This window comes from Mesoplodon bidens (genome assembly GCF_964165515.1).
Source record: "Mesoplodon bidens genome assembly, chromosome: 4".
Taxonomy (NCBI): Eukaryota; Metazoa; Chordata; class Mammalia; order Artiodactyla; family Ziphiidae; genus Mesoplodon; species Mesoplodon bidens.
Genome location: NC_138160.1, coordinates 93,509,881 through 93,526,830, shown reverse-complemented (window position 1 = coordinate 93,526,830; position 16,950 = coordinate 93,509,881). Strand labels below are relative to the sequence as shown.

The 16,950-nt window shown below is 41.3% G+C and overlaps 1 protein-coding gene across 1 annotated transcript; it reads left to right on the top strand.

Moving 5' to 3' along the window:
* Positions 1–15,497: 15,497 nt before the first annotated feature.
* On the top strand, positions 15,498–16,538 carry LOC308615277 (microcephalin-like; the record flags this gene model as incomplete). Its single annotated transcript, XM_081230577.1, is given in 3 exon segments — positions 15,498–15,657; positions 15,660–15,827; positions 15,830–16,538. Coding segments are annotated over 3 exon segments (594 nt in total). The 3' UTR covers positions 16,096–16,538.
* Between the last annotated feature and the right edge of the window lie 412 nt (positions 16,539–16,950).

The following is a 16,950-nucleotide window of genomic DNA, read 5'->3' as shown; positions in this document are numbered from 1 at the left end:
TGTCAGTCAGTCACGGGTTACGGACCACCCTCCCTGGAGGGGCATCATAACCTCCCTGGCTTCTGTGGGTAAGGGCTCTCCCACTGGCTAAAGGCAGGTGCCCAAAGAAAGAGGCAGCTGTGAGCTGCTTTGAGCAGCCAACACCTGCAGCAAATGGAGTGGGGTGGGAGCTCCAGCCTAGAAAAAGAGGATCTGGGTGAGATACCAATAGCATCTGCCTCAGAGGACAAATGGCAGTGGTGATTCCAACCCCAGACCATCATCCAGGAGCAGATCCAGCAGGGAATGCAAGTTCCCCTGAGCCAAGCCATTTGGATCGCTGTTGGCAGTTCTTGAATGCTCAGTCATGGGATGTCTCGGTAATGAAAATAGAACTGCCAAGGCATACCAATTGATCCACGGACTAGAATTACTGAGATGTTCAGCCCACAAGCTTACTGTTTCTGTTCCCCCGTTTAATGGTTGTTAAATATTTTTTTAGGGAACTCCAGGTAGAAAACAATGTATCAAATGCACAATTCTTATGCTAGAAATGCTTGCATTTCACGAAGTTTGATGCCATTAGGAATTGTCCATGTAAGTTGATCACGTCCATGATCATGATATGAGCTTAGCTGTCTTTTAGAATTTAAGTCTCACAGGGCAAAACCCTGGTTAGGATGTGTAACATGAGGAAAGGCACAGGGCAATTTGCTAAGTACATGATGTTATATTGTTACGAGAGAAAGAAGTATATTGTGGGTTCTGTGTTGTCAGTGACCAAAGGTTACTTGAGTAACCCATTCCCCGAGGTTAGAAGATGAGCTTCAGATGAGCAAATAACACAAATCAATACTTGTTTCAACTGCATATGAATCACAGAGTGAGATTCCCTGCAGATTTCAATGTTCTCATTCTACCTACTACTGAAAGTGCTTTCTTAAGCCATGGATCTCATGACCTGAAAGGTCCATTATGAAATTTCTTGTTCCTGATCCATGTTCCTGGCCAGATAGGACTAGGACACTGAATGCAGAACCTGAATTCAGAAGTCTGCTCACCTGCATAGCGGCTGAGTGGTGAAATTTCTGGGCAGGATACAAGTACACTAAAGAAGAAACCTGGGCCGAGAGTGCCAGGGTTGAATTCAGGTTGAGGAGAGAGAGTGTTTTGTCTTGCGACTAAAAAGAGTACTCTCCGTGAGACAGAAATCAAAGGTTCCAAAGAGAACAAATGGGGAGAAAGATGACTAGGTGCTAAAGAAATGATAGCAGTCATCCCGTGGAAGCATTTGGAAGGCAAGAACCGTGTCACTTATTTTTCTTAAAACTGCCCATCTCTGCACATGGGGGGAACATGCCTAACTAAGCTAGAAGCTCTTTGACATATCTGATTTTTCCATTGTCTTCTGAAATGCCTGCTGTTTTTAGTAAGAGCTTACTAAGTACATGTCTAATTAATAGTGTGTTATTATTAATGTTCTGTAGGCCAATTAGTTTTAAATTATTCAAATTTAAACAGGAAATATTAACTGGGTACGTGTGTGCAAAGATAGCTTTTTGAGAAATACTATGTTTATAAATCACCTCAAGAAGCCTTTAAGTTTCTGAATTCCCACCCCTTTAATTAAATGATTCAGTGAGGAATTTTGCTTCCTGGCTTCTTTACAGCCCCAAATTTCTCAGAACAGTTTTTCTGCAGGTAAATGTGGCAGCTCTGTGGGTGCTAACCTACTACTGCTCTTTCCATGTCGACGAAAATAGCATGGTGATAACTGTTGTAGCCCAGGAGGAAGCATGAGAATCTCCTGGAGATCTTGGTAAAATACATATATATATAAACACCCTAGATATGATTAGTTATTAGGTCTAGGGTGGAGCTCAAAAATCTCATTCCTAAAATATATCCTCATAATGCTATACAAGCTGTATCATATTAAAGTTAAGAATATCAATTGCATTCAGTAAAAAAAAAAAAAATGTCATGAAGAACATAGGGGTAAGACAGGAATAAAGACACAGACCTACTAGAGAATGGACTTGAGGATATGGGGAGGGGGAAGGGTAAGCTGTGACAAAGCGAAAGAGCGGCATGGACATATATACACTACCAAACGTAAGGTAGATAGCTAGTGGGAAGCAGCTGCATAGCACAGGGAGATCAGCTCGGTGCTTTGTGACCGCCTGGAGGGGTGGGATAGGGAGGGTGGGAGGGAGACGCAAAAGGGAGGGGATATGGGAACATATGTATATGTATAACTGATTAAATTTGTTATAAAGCAGAAAAAAGAAAGGAAGACAGGTAGCAAAATATATCCTCATAATGCTATACAAGCTGTATCATATTAAAATTAAGAATATCAATTGCATTCAGTATTAAAAAAAAAAAAGAAGCACTCAGTTAGTTCTGATGCAGATGTGTTTCAGTAGACTATTGCCACAATGATGTTGAATCACAAACCACTCACATCTCAGTGGCAGACAACAATAAGCATCAATACTTCTCACTCACACATCTGCGGGTAAGCTGGAGTACTTTTTTGTTTTGTTTGTTTTGTTTTTGTTTTGGGGGGATTTTTTTGCGGTACGCGGGCCTCTCACTGTTGTGGCCTCTCCCATTATGGAGCACAGGCTCCGGACGCGCAGGCTCAGCGGCCATGGCTCACGGGCCCAGCTGCTCCGCGGCATGTGGGATCTTCCCAGACCGGGGCATGAACCCGCGTCCCCTGCATCGGCAGGCGGACCCTCAACCACTGCGCCACCAGGGAGGCCTGCTGGAGTACTTTTTATCTAGGCTCCAAGCTGTTGGTTGGATCCAGATCTGCTGCACTTGTCTCTCATCCTCACTGAACCAGCATCTTACCTGAGGCAGGCTCTTCTCATGGAGAAAAGCAGAAGTATGAGATGGCAAGCACCTGCCAAGCCTCTGCTCACATCTTGTCCCCTTACATCCCATTGGCCAAAGGAAGTAACCAAAGCAGAAGTCAAGGGAGGAGAAGTATACTGTTTTCATGGAATCCTGGTGGAAGAAGTAAATACTTGATGAATGAAAATTTAATTGATTACAAGGTCATACAAAAATTCTGTACATTGAAAAGCGCTAGAATCTCTGGAACCATCCAGGAATGGTGAATGCAAGGTCAACTGTTTGTTTAGTAGGTGATTCAACAAACATTTATGAGTGACAACCAAGTGCCAGCCAGACAGGTAATTAGTTATTGTGTATTCATAAGGAGTCCAGTCCAGAGACAGATAAGTACACAGGTAATTAAAAGGCAATGTGCCAGTTACCATATAAGAGAATTGATAAGATTTATTTTTTAAAAAATCTAAAACCAACCTGAAAAGCAAAATTTAATATTCTCTGTGAGCCAGCAATTGTAAAGTATCCTTAAAATATGGGAAACACATAGAATCGGATTGTAAGATGAAATTGAGTCCCAGAGTACTCTCTGGAGAAGACTGCTGCAAGTAATGGAAGCAGGTCCTGGAATGTTCCAGGCTCACAGGTTGTAGAGACAAGGGCAAGAGGAGGCCCAGGATACCATTAGCTTAGCAACCAGCGAAAGTCTCAGAGATGGCATTGATTGGCCCAGATAAGGGCACACCATTCCTGTGATACTAGTTGGCCCAGTATAGATCAGAGTCCTACTCCTGAAGGGAGAAGGGGAACTTACTAGCCACATGAAAAAACAGTATGGGAGGTGGTTTCCCAAGAGAATATCAAAGTACTGGCAAAAGAAATATGTCCTCCATGCTGGAATACTATATGGCTGAAATAGAGAGGTTTATTTATGAATGAATGGAGAGCACACATGTAGGGATGAAGGTGTGAAAGGCCATGGATGAGTTAGGAAACTTCAAATAGTTTGGCATGATCAGAGTGCTTGGTACAAAAGGAATGGCAGAATATGAGTCTGAAAAGTTGGCAGGAGTCCATTCATATTTGGTGCCAGGGAATTGGATTACTCACTGGGGCACAGAGATGTTAGACAGGTGAAAGCCATGAGAGTTTGCATTTTAGAAAGGTTACTAGTGCAGCCATTTGAAGGATAGAATGGAGGAAAGCAGATGGAGAACTAAATAGCAGCCCAAAAAATCTGTTGTCAGTCAGAGACCAGGTGAGAAATGACGAATCCTGAAATAAGGGAGGGGCAGTAGGGATAAGGAGCAGATGATGGTTTTGAGAGATGGGCAGGCCTTATTGACCTATGGAATGTGAGGTGGGTGGGGAGTGTGGGAGAAGGAGGGGCTAAGCTGACTCCCAAGTGTCTGGATAGGCCACCACGGGGATGATGGTGCCATTCACCAAGAGAGGAGAAATGTGGAAAGAAGTTTCTGGGTGAATGATATAAGCCCCCCCCCTTTTTTTTTTTTGATAAGCATTGGTTTATTCCTAGTTTCTCATTTTTTTCTTTCTGTATTTTTAAAACTTTTATATTTTATATTGGAGTATAGTTGATTAACAATGTTGTGTTAGTTTCAGGTATACAGAAAAGTGGTTCAGTTATACATACACATGTATCTATTCTTTTTCAAATTCTTTTCCCATTTAGGTTGTTACAGAACATTGAGCAGAGTTCCCTATGATATACAGTAGGTCCTTGTTGGCCATCTATTCTAAATATGGTAGTGTGTATATGAATAAGCCCATCTTTAAACACGCTGATTTCGAGGGTACCGTGGAGCATCCAGGTAAAGATATCCCACAGAAAACCTGGGGTCTGGAACCAAGTCTCACTTTTCTTCTGCCCAGGGAGAGCGTTCCATATTTCATTAAACATTTCTAAAAGGAACCAATCCTCATACAACGGAGTGTTTAGTGCTTACTAACGTAACAAAGGAGGAATAGCCCAGCAGAGATGGTTTTGTCCCAGGGTCTAGGATTTCAGCTCACCCAGCTCTCTCTAATAAATGTTATCCTCTTGCTTCATTAGCCAGAATAACATTAGTTATGAAATTTGTTACAAGGAAAGAGACTGAAATACGTACCCCTGGAGAGTTAGAAATATTAAGGTACACAGATACGTGTTTGGGGACATAGGCTGCCTTCAATTTAAAGGGCTTATCTGGCCAAAGGTTGCTGGAGGAGAGACAAAGGAACTCACAGGCCCTGAGTTGAGGTTCCCCTCTGGCCGGAACCTCAGCTCTCTCGGCTCTGAAATCCAGAGCATCTATTTCTTTTGCTGGCTTGTGAAACCTTCTTCATCTGTTTCAAGGCTCAGAGTTGGCCGTAGTGATAAATAGTAAGAATTGGGACTAATGGCCATAAGCATTGATGGAAAATGACGTTCTAATTCCCTGGGGAACTCAATTCTGCATCTGCTTCAGTTCAGGAAGCAAAGGAGTACAAAAGAGGCTCTCACCCCAGATTCTTTTTCCCCACTCTGAAAAGGTGAAGCCTGGGTTGAGGAGAACTTTCCTCTCCCACGACAAAAGCTGAAAACTTAAACCCACCTTGTGCCTAACCACGAGTCTTTCTGGAAAACCTTCCCCTCTTTGTCTCTTTGTATTTCCCAGCTATTGGAACTGGAGTGCTCAAAGAAGTACCTGACCTTGTTTGTCAGATGAGAAACAGAAAATGCTGACCCTGAATTCTTTGATTTTCTCCCGCTGCTAACCTAGCAGTACTGCAGAATCTCAGACACTTCAGCAGCCTAGGCAGGCTGGGGGTATAGAATAATGAGTGCATATAGCTCCTTGACCAGAGCCTTCTCTTCCCTCTGGAGGGATGGAGGCCTTTAGCAAGGAGTAAGCACAAAAGGGAGTGATATGCAGGTGTGGCCAGGATAAAGGCCAGTTTCAGCCAATACTGTTTGACTTGCTGGTACTGTTTCTACTCAGAATGGCCCTTCTGCTCCGTTGTGTTATCTGGGTCCTGCCACTAATTTTGTCAGAGGAAGAAAGTGAGCCCACAAGGGCAGAGGCAGTATCTCATTCATTTCCAGAACTTAACACAGAACCTAGATTTAAAGAGGCAGAGATTGTGGGGCGGACATCTTTTCCAAATTTGAAAGCTTTTACTTTCAATTTGCAGAAGAGAAATACCAGTTTGAAGATGTTAAGAGACTGGCTGAAAATGCAAAGCTAATCAACAGCAGTGTCTCAACTGGGCACCTTTGTAGATAAGCAACAGAATACAACTCTGGCATATTTAACCAAGAATATCATTTATTAGAGGGATATAGAGAAGATGGAAATCTAGAAACCCGAGTCAGAAAAAACTCCTGTCCTAATAGGAGTTAAGACAGATACAAAGAGAGCAGGGATTTCTCAACCATCTCACTTAGGAGTCAGCTTACGCCAACATTATTTACCATCTTTGCCATCACTCTGCTTAAGATGGTCCATGTCCTAACAGAAAGTTTTGGATTGGCCAAGCTCACTTCCACATGTCCACCGCTTGGAGAGGGGTGGGCAAGACACTATCTCCAAGACTTAGAGCCCCATCAAGTCAACATGCAGTGGGGAAAGGAAATTCCCCCCAAAGAAAATGGGGTATTGTTAGAAAGAGAGAACGGATGCTGAGTGGCTACCAAATTTAAATGTCCACCAGCTCATGAACATTTGAGACCAAAGTTTGCATTCTTTCTTTCCCTAGACCATCATGGTATAAGCAGAGGTTCTCAACCAGTGGTGATTCTATCCTACTAACCCCAGAGACATTTGGCAATGTCTAAAGACATTTTTGGTTGTTGGGAAGAAGTGTTATTGGAATTTAGTGGACAGCAGCCAGAGATGCTGTTGATAATCCTGCAGTGCACAGGACAGCCCTCCACAAAAAGGAAGTACCCAACCCACAGTGTCAGCAGTGCCACGTTGGAGAAACTCTGGTATGAGCAAAGACAGGGAACTGAGATAATAGACTGCGTGTTTAAGAAAATTCAGTAATTTAATTTGGTGAAAGTATGGATTACATGTAGAAAAGTTGGAGGTGGGGGGAAACTTAAAAAAAGAAAGTTTCAGACCAGATTTTGTGGGGTCTCGAATCACAGGCTAAGTTGTCTAGACTATGTTTAATAGGACTGGGTGCTTTGTAGCCCCAAATTATATCTTAATTGCCTGGGCCTGGCAGATGTCTCTATTTACTGTGGAGTTTATCTATAGGAGACATTTGGAGCACAGGACTGAATGCCATGAGACTGTCAATGACAAGACCCCATCAGTGTGCCCTTGTCCTGGGCAAACTCTCAGGGTCTGTCCCAAGAGTTTTGCTCCTCTGTGCTTCTCTCATCTCTCCGGTATATGATTTTGGAAAAGTCATTGCTTCTTAGTGTAGATGTTCCTGCTAAAGAGATTAACACTATTATCAACATTCTTTCAAGTAATATAGTTACCAAATGATCTTTATTCTTTCAGAACAAGCTGTTTTTAAAATTAACATATTCCACTGGTTCCCATTTTTTTTTTTTTTTTTTTTTTTTTTGCGGTAGGCGGGCCTCTCACTGCTGTGGCCCCTCCCCCTGCAGAGCACAGGCTCCGGACGCGCAGGCTCAGCAGCCATGGCTCACGGGCCCAGCCGCTCCGCGGCACGTGGGATCCTCCCAGACCGGGGCACGAACCCGTGTCCCCTGCATCGGCAGGCGGACTCTCAACCACTGCGCCACCAGGGAAGCCCTGGTTCCCATTTTTTTTCACACCTCTGAAATCAGGATGTACTTACAATCAATAGGATGTCCCACTTTAATCAGTAGCACTTTTTTCTTTGAGATATATACAATTATGGAGCTTAGAAGCAATGGCACTTTAAATTCAATGAAATATATTTATTTTCCTCTCATTTGTCACTGGTTAAATTTTATTCATACACATTTTAAAGGACTGGTTGTTGGGAGTGTATGTGGGTATTAGGGTCGAACTCTGGCAGAATGCTAAGAACTATACAGAATATCATGATGGAACTGGCCCTTCTCTGTCATCATTATTTTATAATTAGAAATACAGCTCTTATGTTGAACAGAAGAGGTTTTGTAACATGCAACCATCTCCCCAGTGGGAACATCCAGGGCCTGCCCCCAGTGAAATGTTTCATCTGTGTTTCAAAGCTTTTAAAGAGTATGTGAAAGAAACGTTCATTCAGGTCAAATTGCATTGGCATATGCTTTGGGGCTGCTCTTATTTTATACAGACTTCCTTGGTCCATCATTAGATAATTGTATTTGTACAAAGGAAATGGAGTAAAATTTCCTTCTGCATCCTTTCTCTGTTTCTCATCTTTACCCTCTAAGAGGTCTTCCGCCATTCCTTTGTCATCCCCATACATCAGGAAGATGAATATGTAATGACATCCACCCTCCTGCAATGTTATCAGCCTAAGAAGCAAAGGCTTGAAATAAGACTAAAGAAGAACTGGAAATGAATAGTGGTGAGGCTTAAGCAACTGTGAATTTCCAGGAAATATTTATGAGCTGATTTAAATACTAATGAGCTGGTAATCTGACAGCAGCAGCAAGAAGAGGAAGATACAGGAGCACAAAGTCTCAGCTGAGCCGTGGGCTGTCTCCTATCTACAAAAGCTGTATAGTAGAATGGCCACATTTTAAGCCTCATGCTAAACAGACATTTCTAAATCCTGTTAAGTGAGAAATTGACATTTCCCCACTAATTTCAATTTTTTATTTCTGCCATCCTACTTACCAGTGAATTTGAATCCCATCTTTAAAAAGGTATCTGGGGCCTGAATGTAAAAATCACTTCATCTAAACCTTTTATCTCAGTGACTACTATATTAAGAAAGACGCTTTCGATTTCCTTTTCTGTCCACTTTAAGAATCTGCCAAATAGCCTGTCCTTGCAAATTCCGATGCAGCAGCATGAACGATGTCTCCAGAGTGTAGTAAGAGGTAACTTATCCAAAAATGTCTCCTGTCCCAGCCTGACTGCAGAAAATACTTCACTTGCCTATGGGTTAGAAAAAGATAAAAACACTTGCTATTATAATAAAATAAATTTAACTTCCAAAGAGCTTTTTACATATATTGCCTTGGGCCTGACAATCTGCTGACTTGATCCAAAATAAACAACTGGCTCTTGCATTTCTAAATCATAATTCAAAGTTCCACACACAGAATTGCTGTTAGGGCTTATTCAGCGGGGATTTGGGGGTAGGGGATAGAGGGTACAGGGGGCATTTTTCCTAACATGAAGATGCTAAGCCAAGGAGAAAAATAGGAGGGCCATACCAGAGAGTCTCTGGAAAATGAGTCATCTTTAGAATTGGGGGGCTGTAAATCCCAAAAGTTAGACAGCAGAGAATCGGGTCACATCATCTAGAAACCTTGCACACGTTGTACTGCCCCAGGGACATGGTGGCTAGAGGGCCTGGAACTAGAAGGAGATCAGTGAGATACTCACCTCAGGTGCAAAAATTAAGGCAGCACAAAAAAAAAACCCTCAATAATCAAGAAAAGTACTATTTTTATGCAATATTTTAAAAACTCAAAATTAATGCAAAAATAAATAATGAACAAAAGAGCACAATTTTAAATAAAAACAGGATTCAACAATGCCATGCTAAGCCATGTTGGAGCCTGAGGCAAAAGGAATAAGGTACACCTCTATATAAATGGTTTAATGTTCTTAAAATTTTTTTTCAGAAATAGATTGTGAATATATTACCGATAATTTGCTCTATTAAATACAGGAAAGTGAAATTATAAAAAATTCTGCTTGGAGTATAAATCACATGTTTAAACTTAAAATAATGTTGTGAATTTTTATACACCTACCTGAACGTTCTGGTCAGAACTCTGCTGTGGCAGCACTGCACAGAGCTGGCCCAGGAGACATGTTAAATACATTAATATGCAAGGCTGAGTAACCGACCTGAAGACAATGTTAAGAACTCTTGTCAAAGGTGCTTTGTATTTGTGTGACTCGATTTCATGGTATGTGCAACACTTGTGGACCACTGTGTTAGATGCTACAATTAGCAGACAACCCATTGCTCATTACTTGACAATGAAGAAAATTTATTTTCATCTAACAGGAATTCCAAAGGAAGAATGGCTGCAAAGTGGTGAATTCAATATCTCAGTGACACCGACCAGGATTCAGGTTCTTTTCATCGTCCTGCTCTGCCAAAAATTAGCAGTCGGCTTTACCTTTGGCTGGCTCGTCTCACACATAGAAAGTGGCTGTCTTAGTTCCTAGAGCCCCATGTAAATCTGACAGTGCCTTACAAAATAGAAGAAGTATTGTTTTTTCCCTTTTTCGTCTCATTTTAAGACAGAAGAAAACTTTCTTAGAAGCCTTCCAGCAGACCTTTCCCACATCTCATTGGCCAGAAAGAGGTCACATGCCGCCATTGAAACCAGTCCCTGAGAAGAGGAATGGCAGGCTTATGTTAAGGAAGATTTACCCTAAGTCACATCATGGAGGGCTAGTCACCCAAGCAAAGTTAGGGTTCTGTAACAAGGAAAATAGAGGAGATAGCTGTCAGCTGGGCAGCCAGCAGTGTCTGCTACAAATGCCAATTATGCGTGGTCAGACATTGGGTAGAAAATACAACACAAAACTTTGTATCAGGTAAATCATTCATCATTACAGGAAATGACCATGATGTCATGTAAGACAAATTGCAGAAATCTTCAATGAAACTACATAGTTAGATCCATACCTCCCAGCTGGCAGCAGGAGAAATTCCAAGTAGATCATAGAATTAAATGTGAAAACTTCACTACTATTAAATGAACACATTGGAGAACTCTATTATAATCTTGGAGTAGGAGAAGTCTTTCTAATTATGACTTAAAATCAAGAAGCTGTAAAGGGAGGGAAAAAAATTCAGCATGGAATGAAAACACCAGAAGTAAAGCCAAAAGATAACTGATTAACTGAGGGGTGGGGATTGTCACTCATATCTTAGACAACAAGCTAATCTCCCTATTGCATCAGAGCTCCTAGAAATCAATAAGGAAAAAATGTCATCAACATATAGAATAACATAGAATGATAGGCAAAGGAGGTAAACATCCAATTCACTAGGAAAAAACCCCAAAAATGTCCCTTAAACATATGAAAAGTTGTTCATCTTATTCATATTAAGAAAAATGAAAATAAAAACTATCCTGAGATGCCATTTTTCAGTTATCTGATCTGCAAAAGTGTGGTAACACTCTACTGACAAGGTTGTAGGAGAAGAAAGAGCCTGGGAGAGTAAAAATTGGCATAACTCCTATGCAGGACAATTTGACAGTATGTGTTAAACACCTATACCCTTTAATCCAAGAATTCTGTTTCTGAGAATATATCTATGGATTCTACAGATTACACATTCTACAGGTCTGTTTGTTTACCTGCAAAAAGATTTCTCAGGGCTAATATTTAACTGGAACATACACATAAAGCCCAACTGGTTAATTCATGGCCAGTATCTATCCTAAAAGGTTGATGTCCCAGATGTACTGAAATTTGAAATTTTAAAATATTATCTCTTTGGGTATGAAGAAGTCTATTGTTTTGTAGAAAAGTACTGGAGACAATCCAAACAGCCAACAAAAGTGGACTAATTAAATAAGCTTTGGTGACCCATACAATGGAATATTATGCACCTGCACAAAAGAATGAATGCATATCTGTAGGTAGTGATATGGAAAGTTCTCCCAAACCTGAAGTTAAAAAAGAAAAAAAAAGCAAGGTGCTGATCAGTATGTATAATACTCCAACTTTTGTATGAAAAAGAAAAGAAAAATAGCTATCATAATATATCAAAAATATGCATAGTTATATTTGCTTATAAAAATATAAAGAAACTCTGAAGGAAACACTAGAAAAATAACAGTGGTTACCTGAATTGAGGGGATGGCAAACTGGGAGGACGAAAGACAAGGATAAGAGGAAAATTTTTCACTAAAAGTCATTTATTTTTCTTTTGATTTTGAACTATGTTAATATATTTGTTCGAAAGTTCAAATAAAATTTATTAAAAATCTGTAATTGTTTACTGTTGCCTACAGTTCCAGTTCCAAATCTTTAACTTGGGATTCGAGACAAATCATAAATTAGCTCGAATCAACGTTTCCATGGCGAATTCCTACAAATTTCTCCTCACCTCTACCCTCAACCCCTGCCATCCACATACACACAAAACTGTCTTTCCTGGATCCTCTCACTAAAGATAATCACTGTTAACAGTTTTCACTTCAGAAAAAAATATAATATGCATATGCCTACATTTATATTAACTACATAACATTTTTGGAAAATTTTACACCTGTCATCATGTTTTTATTTATTACATGTTTTAAAGATTTTTCTGTATCATGAATTTTTTTTCCATTTATTTATCTATTTTGTAACCTTTATGTATCGATACATATGGCTTTTTTTTTTTTTTTTTTGCGCGCAATACGCGGGCCTCTCACTGTTGTGGCCTCTCCCGTTGCGGAGCACAGGCTCCGGACGCACAGGCTCGGCGGCCATGGCTCACGAGCCCAGCCGCCCCACGGCATGTGGGATCTTCCCGGACCGGGGCACGAACCCATGTCCCCCGCATCGGCAGGCGGACTCTCAACCACTGCGCCACCAGGGAAGCCCCTATGGCTTTTTTTAATGGTTAAATAACATTACATCACATGGATACATCATAACTTAGTTATTTTCCTTGCACATTTAGATTGTTTCAATTATAGTTGTTGGCACAAGCTATGCTGCAATAAATATCTTGGCATATTTTTGCCATAATATCAAAGTATAATTGTTAGACAAATGTTATGTGCATTTAAAAGTTTGATTGATAGTGTCAAGTTGCCTTCACAAAGGTTATATCACGTATGCTTTCAAAATATGAAAATACTCCTTCTTTCCTCACTCTCTCACCAATATTATTTTGAAACGTCTAAAAGTTGACTGATAAGCAAAATGTATTCTTTTTATGCTTAATTAGCATTTCCTTAATTATGAGAATGAGCATGTTTTTATATGTATTTCGGAATTTGTATTTCTTTTTCTGTGAACTGTCTATTCTACTTTCATGGAGTCAAATGAAGCCATTTCTTCTCTTATGACTCCAGGATTTAGAGCTGTGTTTAGAAAGACTTCTCCACTTCCACATCTCTCTCTCGCACACACACAGAAATTCTCCTATATTTTCTTTAGTCTCTCATATATCTTTAAATGTTTAGGTCTTTAATCCATCCAGACTTGACACAAGTGGGAGAGAGGTAGTATATCCTAAAATGAAACATTGTAACTTAATTTCTTTCCAAATGTCCCAGTACAACCTCCTGTACAATCTATACCTTCATTGATTTTAATTACAATATTTATTGTATACTCAATTCCCATAGGCATTAGGTCTTGTCTATTCTGTTCTATTAATCTGAATATCTCTTCTCACCTAATACCACAGCATTTAAGTTACTGTAGCTTTATAGCATGTTTTTCATCTGATAAGGCTGGTCCCCACCACATAAGTCTTTCTTTTTTTTTTTTTCCCCAAAAAAGTCTCAGCTATTTCAGCACATTTAATCTTCCAGATGAACTTACAGGTTAATTTGAGGGAAATAATATTTTTATAATATTGAGTCTTTCTGACTGTAAGTCCAGTGCTCAAAATGTCACATCAAATCACGAGATAATTACTTAGCGAATCTGAGACCAGATGCTTGTGGACATTTCTGACCAGATTAGTTGTGTGAGTCATATGAATCTATGGCATAATTGTGCAATTCTCCTTTCTTGTGTAGACCCATGAGAATGACATGGGTATCAGGAAAACCAGGCCCAGAGCAAAAAAATAAACAGTCCCTCCATATCCTTCAGGAATTTTTTAATAGAAAAATTAATCATTCACATCCTGTCTACAGTGAGAGTGGAGCTCCAGTCACAGTCAATTCCGCTGCTCATGTGTGCTGGAGGCTGCGTGCGTCTTGGGTATAGAATTCCTGGCTTGTGGCCATAACCAATACAAGAATAAACGCCATTTAATTCCCCCCAGCTGTTCCTGGGGCCCTCCGTGGGTGGGTCTGCTGAGGAGTGTTTCATTCGATTCACAGGAAAAAACGTGCCCCTCAGTTGCTTGCACAGAGCCAGATTTGCTAGGACTTTCCAAACACACTACTGTGGGGAGAGGCCATGAAGGCTGCTCACAGCACCGACCACCCAGCCCAAGGTGTTCTGCAGGGGCTCTGACGGTTTGCTGCAATGCTCTAAACTTGCACTTCATTTCACACTGAAAAACCAGTGCTTTGTGTTCAGTGTAAGATCTTCCCAATGTGTGAGGTTAAGGAGACATCTTTACCTATCTAAATAAATGAAGGATTGGACATGATTAAATAGAAATTACACTTTACATAGTAGTAAAGGTGACATCCATCTATGTAAATTAGTGTAACAGAAGAGAATGTAATGTTCCTAATCCAAAAATATAGACCTTCTTTGCTTGACATAGGCTACTAAGTTGATACTTTGTAGTTGTGTGTTTAGGTGCCACTAAAGTAATTTTAGTTTCTGCAAAGAGTAGTCATTTCCCAATTCACATCAGATAATTCCAGTGCTGTAGTTCAAAAAGATACTTCTTCCCTTGAAAAGCAAAGGCAAGGGACCCTGTATGGTTTTCTCTTTTGTTGGTTTTTTTGTTTGTTTGTTTTGATACAACTCAAGACTATGATAGAAGGTTTAGGAATTGTGCACCATGTTTAAGGTTATACCAAGAGAGGCTAATGTGGCCAAAACCATGTGACATAGTAGGGTTGGAGGTTCTTTGGGGCTGAAATATGGCTGAATGAGCTTCGAACAGCCCCAAACCAAGGGTTCCCTCCATTTTTGCCTCTGGTAGGCAGAAACTATATGCGGATTAGAAGGACAGAGAAAGAATCCTTAATGAGAACACACTTAATACAAGGTGCATATTTTATCATAGTTAATCTGCACCAGACCCTGCTTTGAGAACTAAGTCTCACTATTTAAGTTAGCTGTATGCATTTTAACTCATTCAACAAACTCAGTTCCAACATGGGAGATCCATAGGCTAGCCAACCCATATTTTAGGAAAGGAAACATATTCATTGAGCGCCTACTGTGTTTCGGACCTTTGTTAAATAAGACTGATGTTCACAGTTCCTAGCCCACCATATTAGCTTTTCAGTATTTCAAATTTTTATTGTTACATATTTTTAAGTATTCAATTTAAAAATATACTGCATAGTCTATAATACTTAGAGAAAAGAAAGTTGATAATTTTCCCAAAGGAGACTTTTTGTGTGTGTGTGGTACGAAGGCCTCTCGCTACTGTGGCCTCTCCCGCCGTGGAGCACAGGCTCCGGACGCACAGGCCCAGCGGCCACAGCCCACGGGCCCAGCCGCTCCGCGACACGCGAGACCCTCCCAGACCGGATCACGAACCCGCGCCCACCACATCGGCGGGCGGACTCCCAACCCCTGCGCCACCAGCGAAGCCCGCGAAGGGGACGTTTTAAATACAAAAAAGAATATCTTCTGCGCCCGCGCTGCACATGCTCAGTGCCGCCGCTCCGTTAGGCTCGCGGCTCCGCAGCGACGAGCTCGCCGTCGCCCCTCATGGCGGCCCCCGAGACCCTCGGGGGCCCTGTCCTGAAAGATGTTGTGGCGTATGTAGAAGTGTGGTCAGCCAGTGGAACAGAAAATTATTCAAAGACATTTATAAATCAACTTGCGGACATGGGGGCAAAGGTTTCAAAAACTTTCAACAAACAAGTAACTCAGTCGTGTTCAAAGACGGGTACCAGAGCACCTGGGCCAAAGCGCAGAAGAAAGGCCTGAAGCTCGTCTCAGTGCTCTGGGTTGAAAAATGCAGGACAGCTGGAGTGCACATTGATGAATCGCTGTTCCCGGCAGCTAATCCCAATGAGCACCTACCAAGCCTAATGAAAAAAAACGCAAGTGTATGCAGCCCAAAGATTTTATTCCTAAAACACCAGAAAATGATAAAAGACTGCAAAAGAAGTTTGAGAAAATGGCTAAAGAGCTGCAACAGCAGAAAACCACTCTGGATAGTGATGTTCCTGTTCTCTTGTTTGAATCTAATGGCTCCTTGGTGTACAGTTCCACAGTTAAAATCTGCAGTGGCCACCACAGTGCAATGGAGAAGAGACTGCAGGAGATGAAGGAGAAACGGGAGAATCTTTCCCCCACCTGATTCCTGTGATGCTTAGAACTTCTCCACCACAAGGTTTCAAAATTGTTGTATTTTCTGCTATTACTTGTATGGTTTATTTTTAAGGTTAGTTGTTTCATCTGTCCTGAATTTATATCTGTATATTTATGCAATGGGCATGTGTATCAGTTGAGGTTAGTTGTGGCCGCCGATAACAGATAAATGCAAAAACCAATGGCTGCACTTAGACAGAGTTGTGTTTCTCCGTCCTGTCAAAGAAAGAGGCAGGCAGGGTTCGGGGAGGCTGTTCTGTGGTGTCTTGAAGAGCGGGCTCCCGACCTCCTGCCTGGCTTCCCTGGAGCCAGCTCCCTGTGAGCAGCCTCACCAGCTCCTGCCGCTGCCGAGCTCTGCTGGCCAGAATGCAGTCCTGTGGCGCTTCCTGCTTGCAAGCTAAGTGCGGCCATGTGTGGCCCAGGAGCTACAAAGGCAAAACACCACTCTGGAGGAGCCAAGAAATACAATACAGTTCTTTGTGTTTGTACATCTAATTTAATCTGCCAGTTTAATTTAAAATGGGCAGTGGCATTCAGGATGGCATAGCTAAGGGGACTGCAGTAGTTTTAGCCTAGGAAGTAGGAAACAAAATACAAGTCACCTACAGGGCACTGCAAGCAAGACTGAAGTGTAGTCTTAACTAGGGTGTGTGTCTGCACTCATAAAATCAGGGTCTGTTGCAAGAGGCAGATGGGAATGGCCATTGAGCTAGGTAACTAGCAGTGTTTCAGGGGACTGTCCAGATTGTTTCGACAAATCATTATACATATGTGCAAACTAATTTGCCTTGAACTTTATTCCACTACTTTGCAGTGTTAATTCTGCTACGTAACTGCCTCCCGC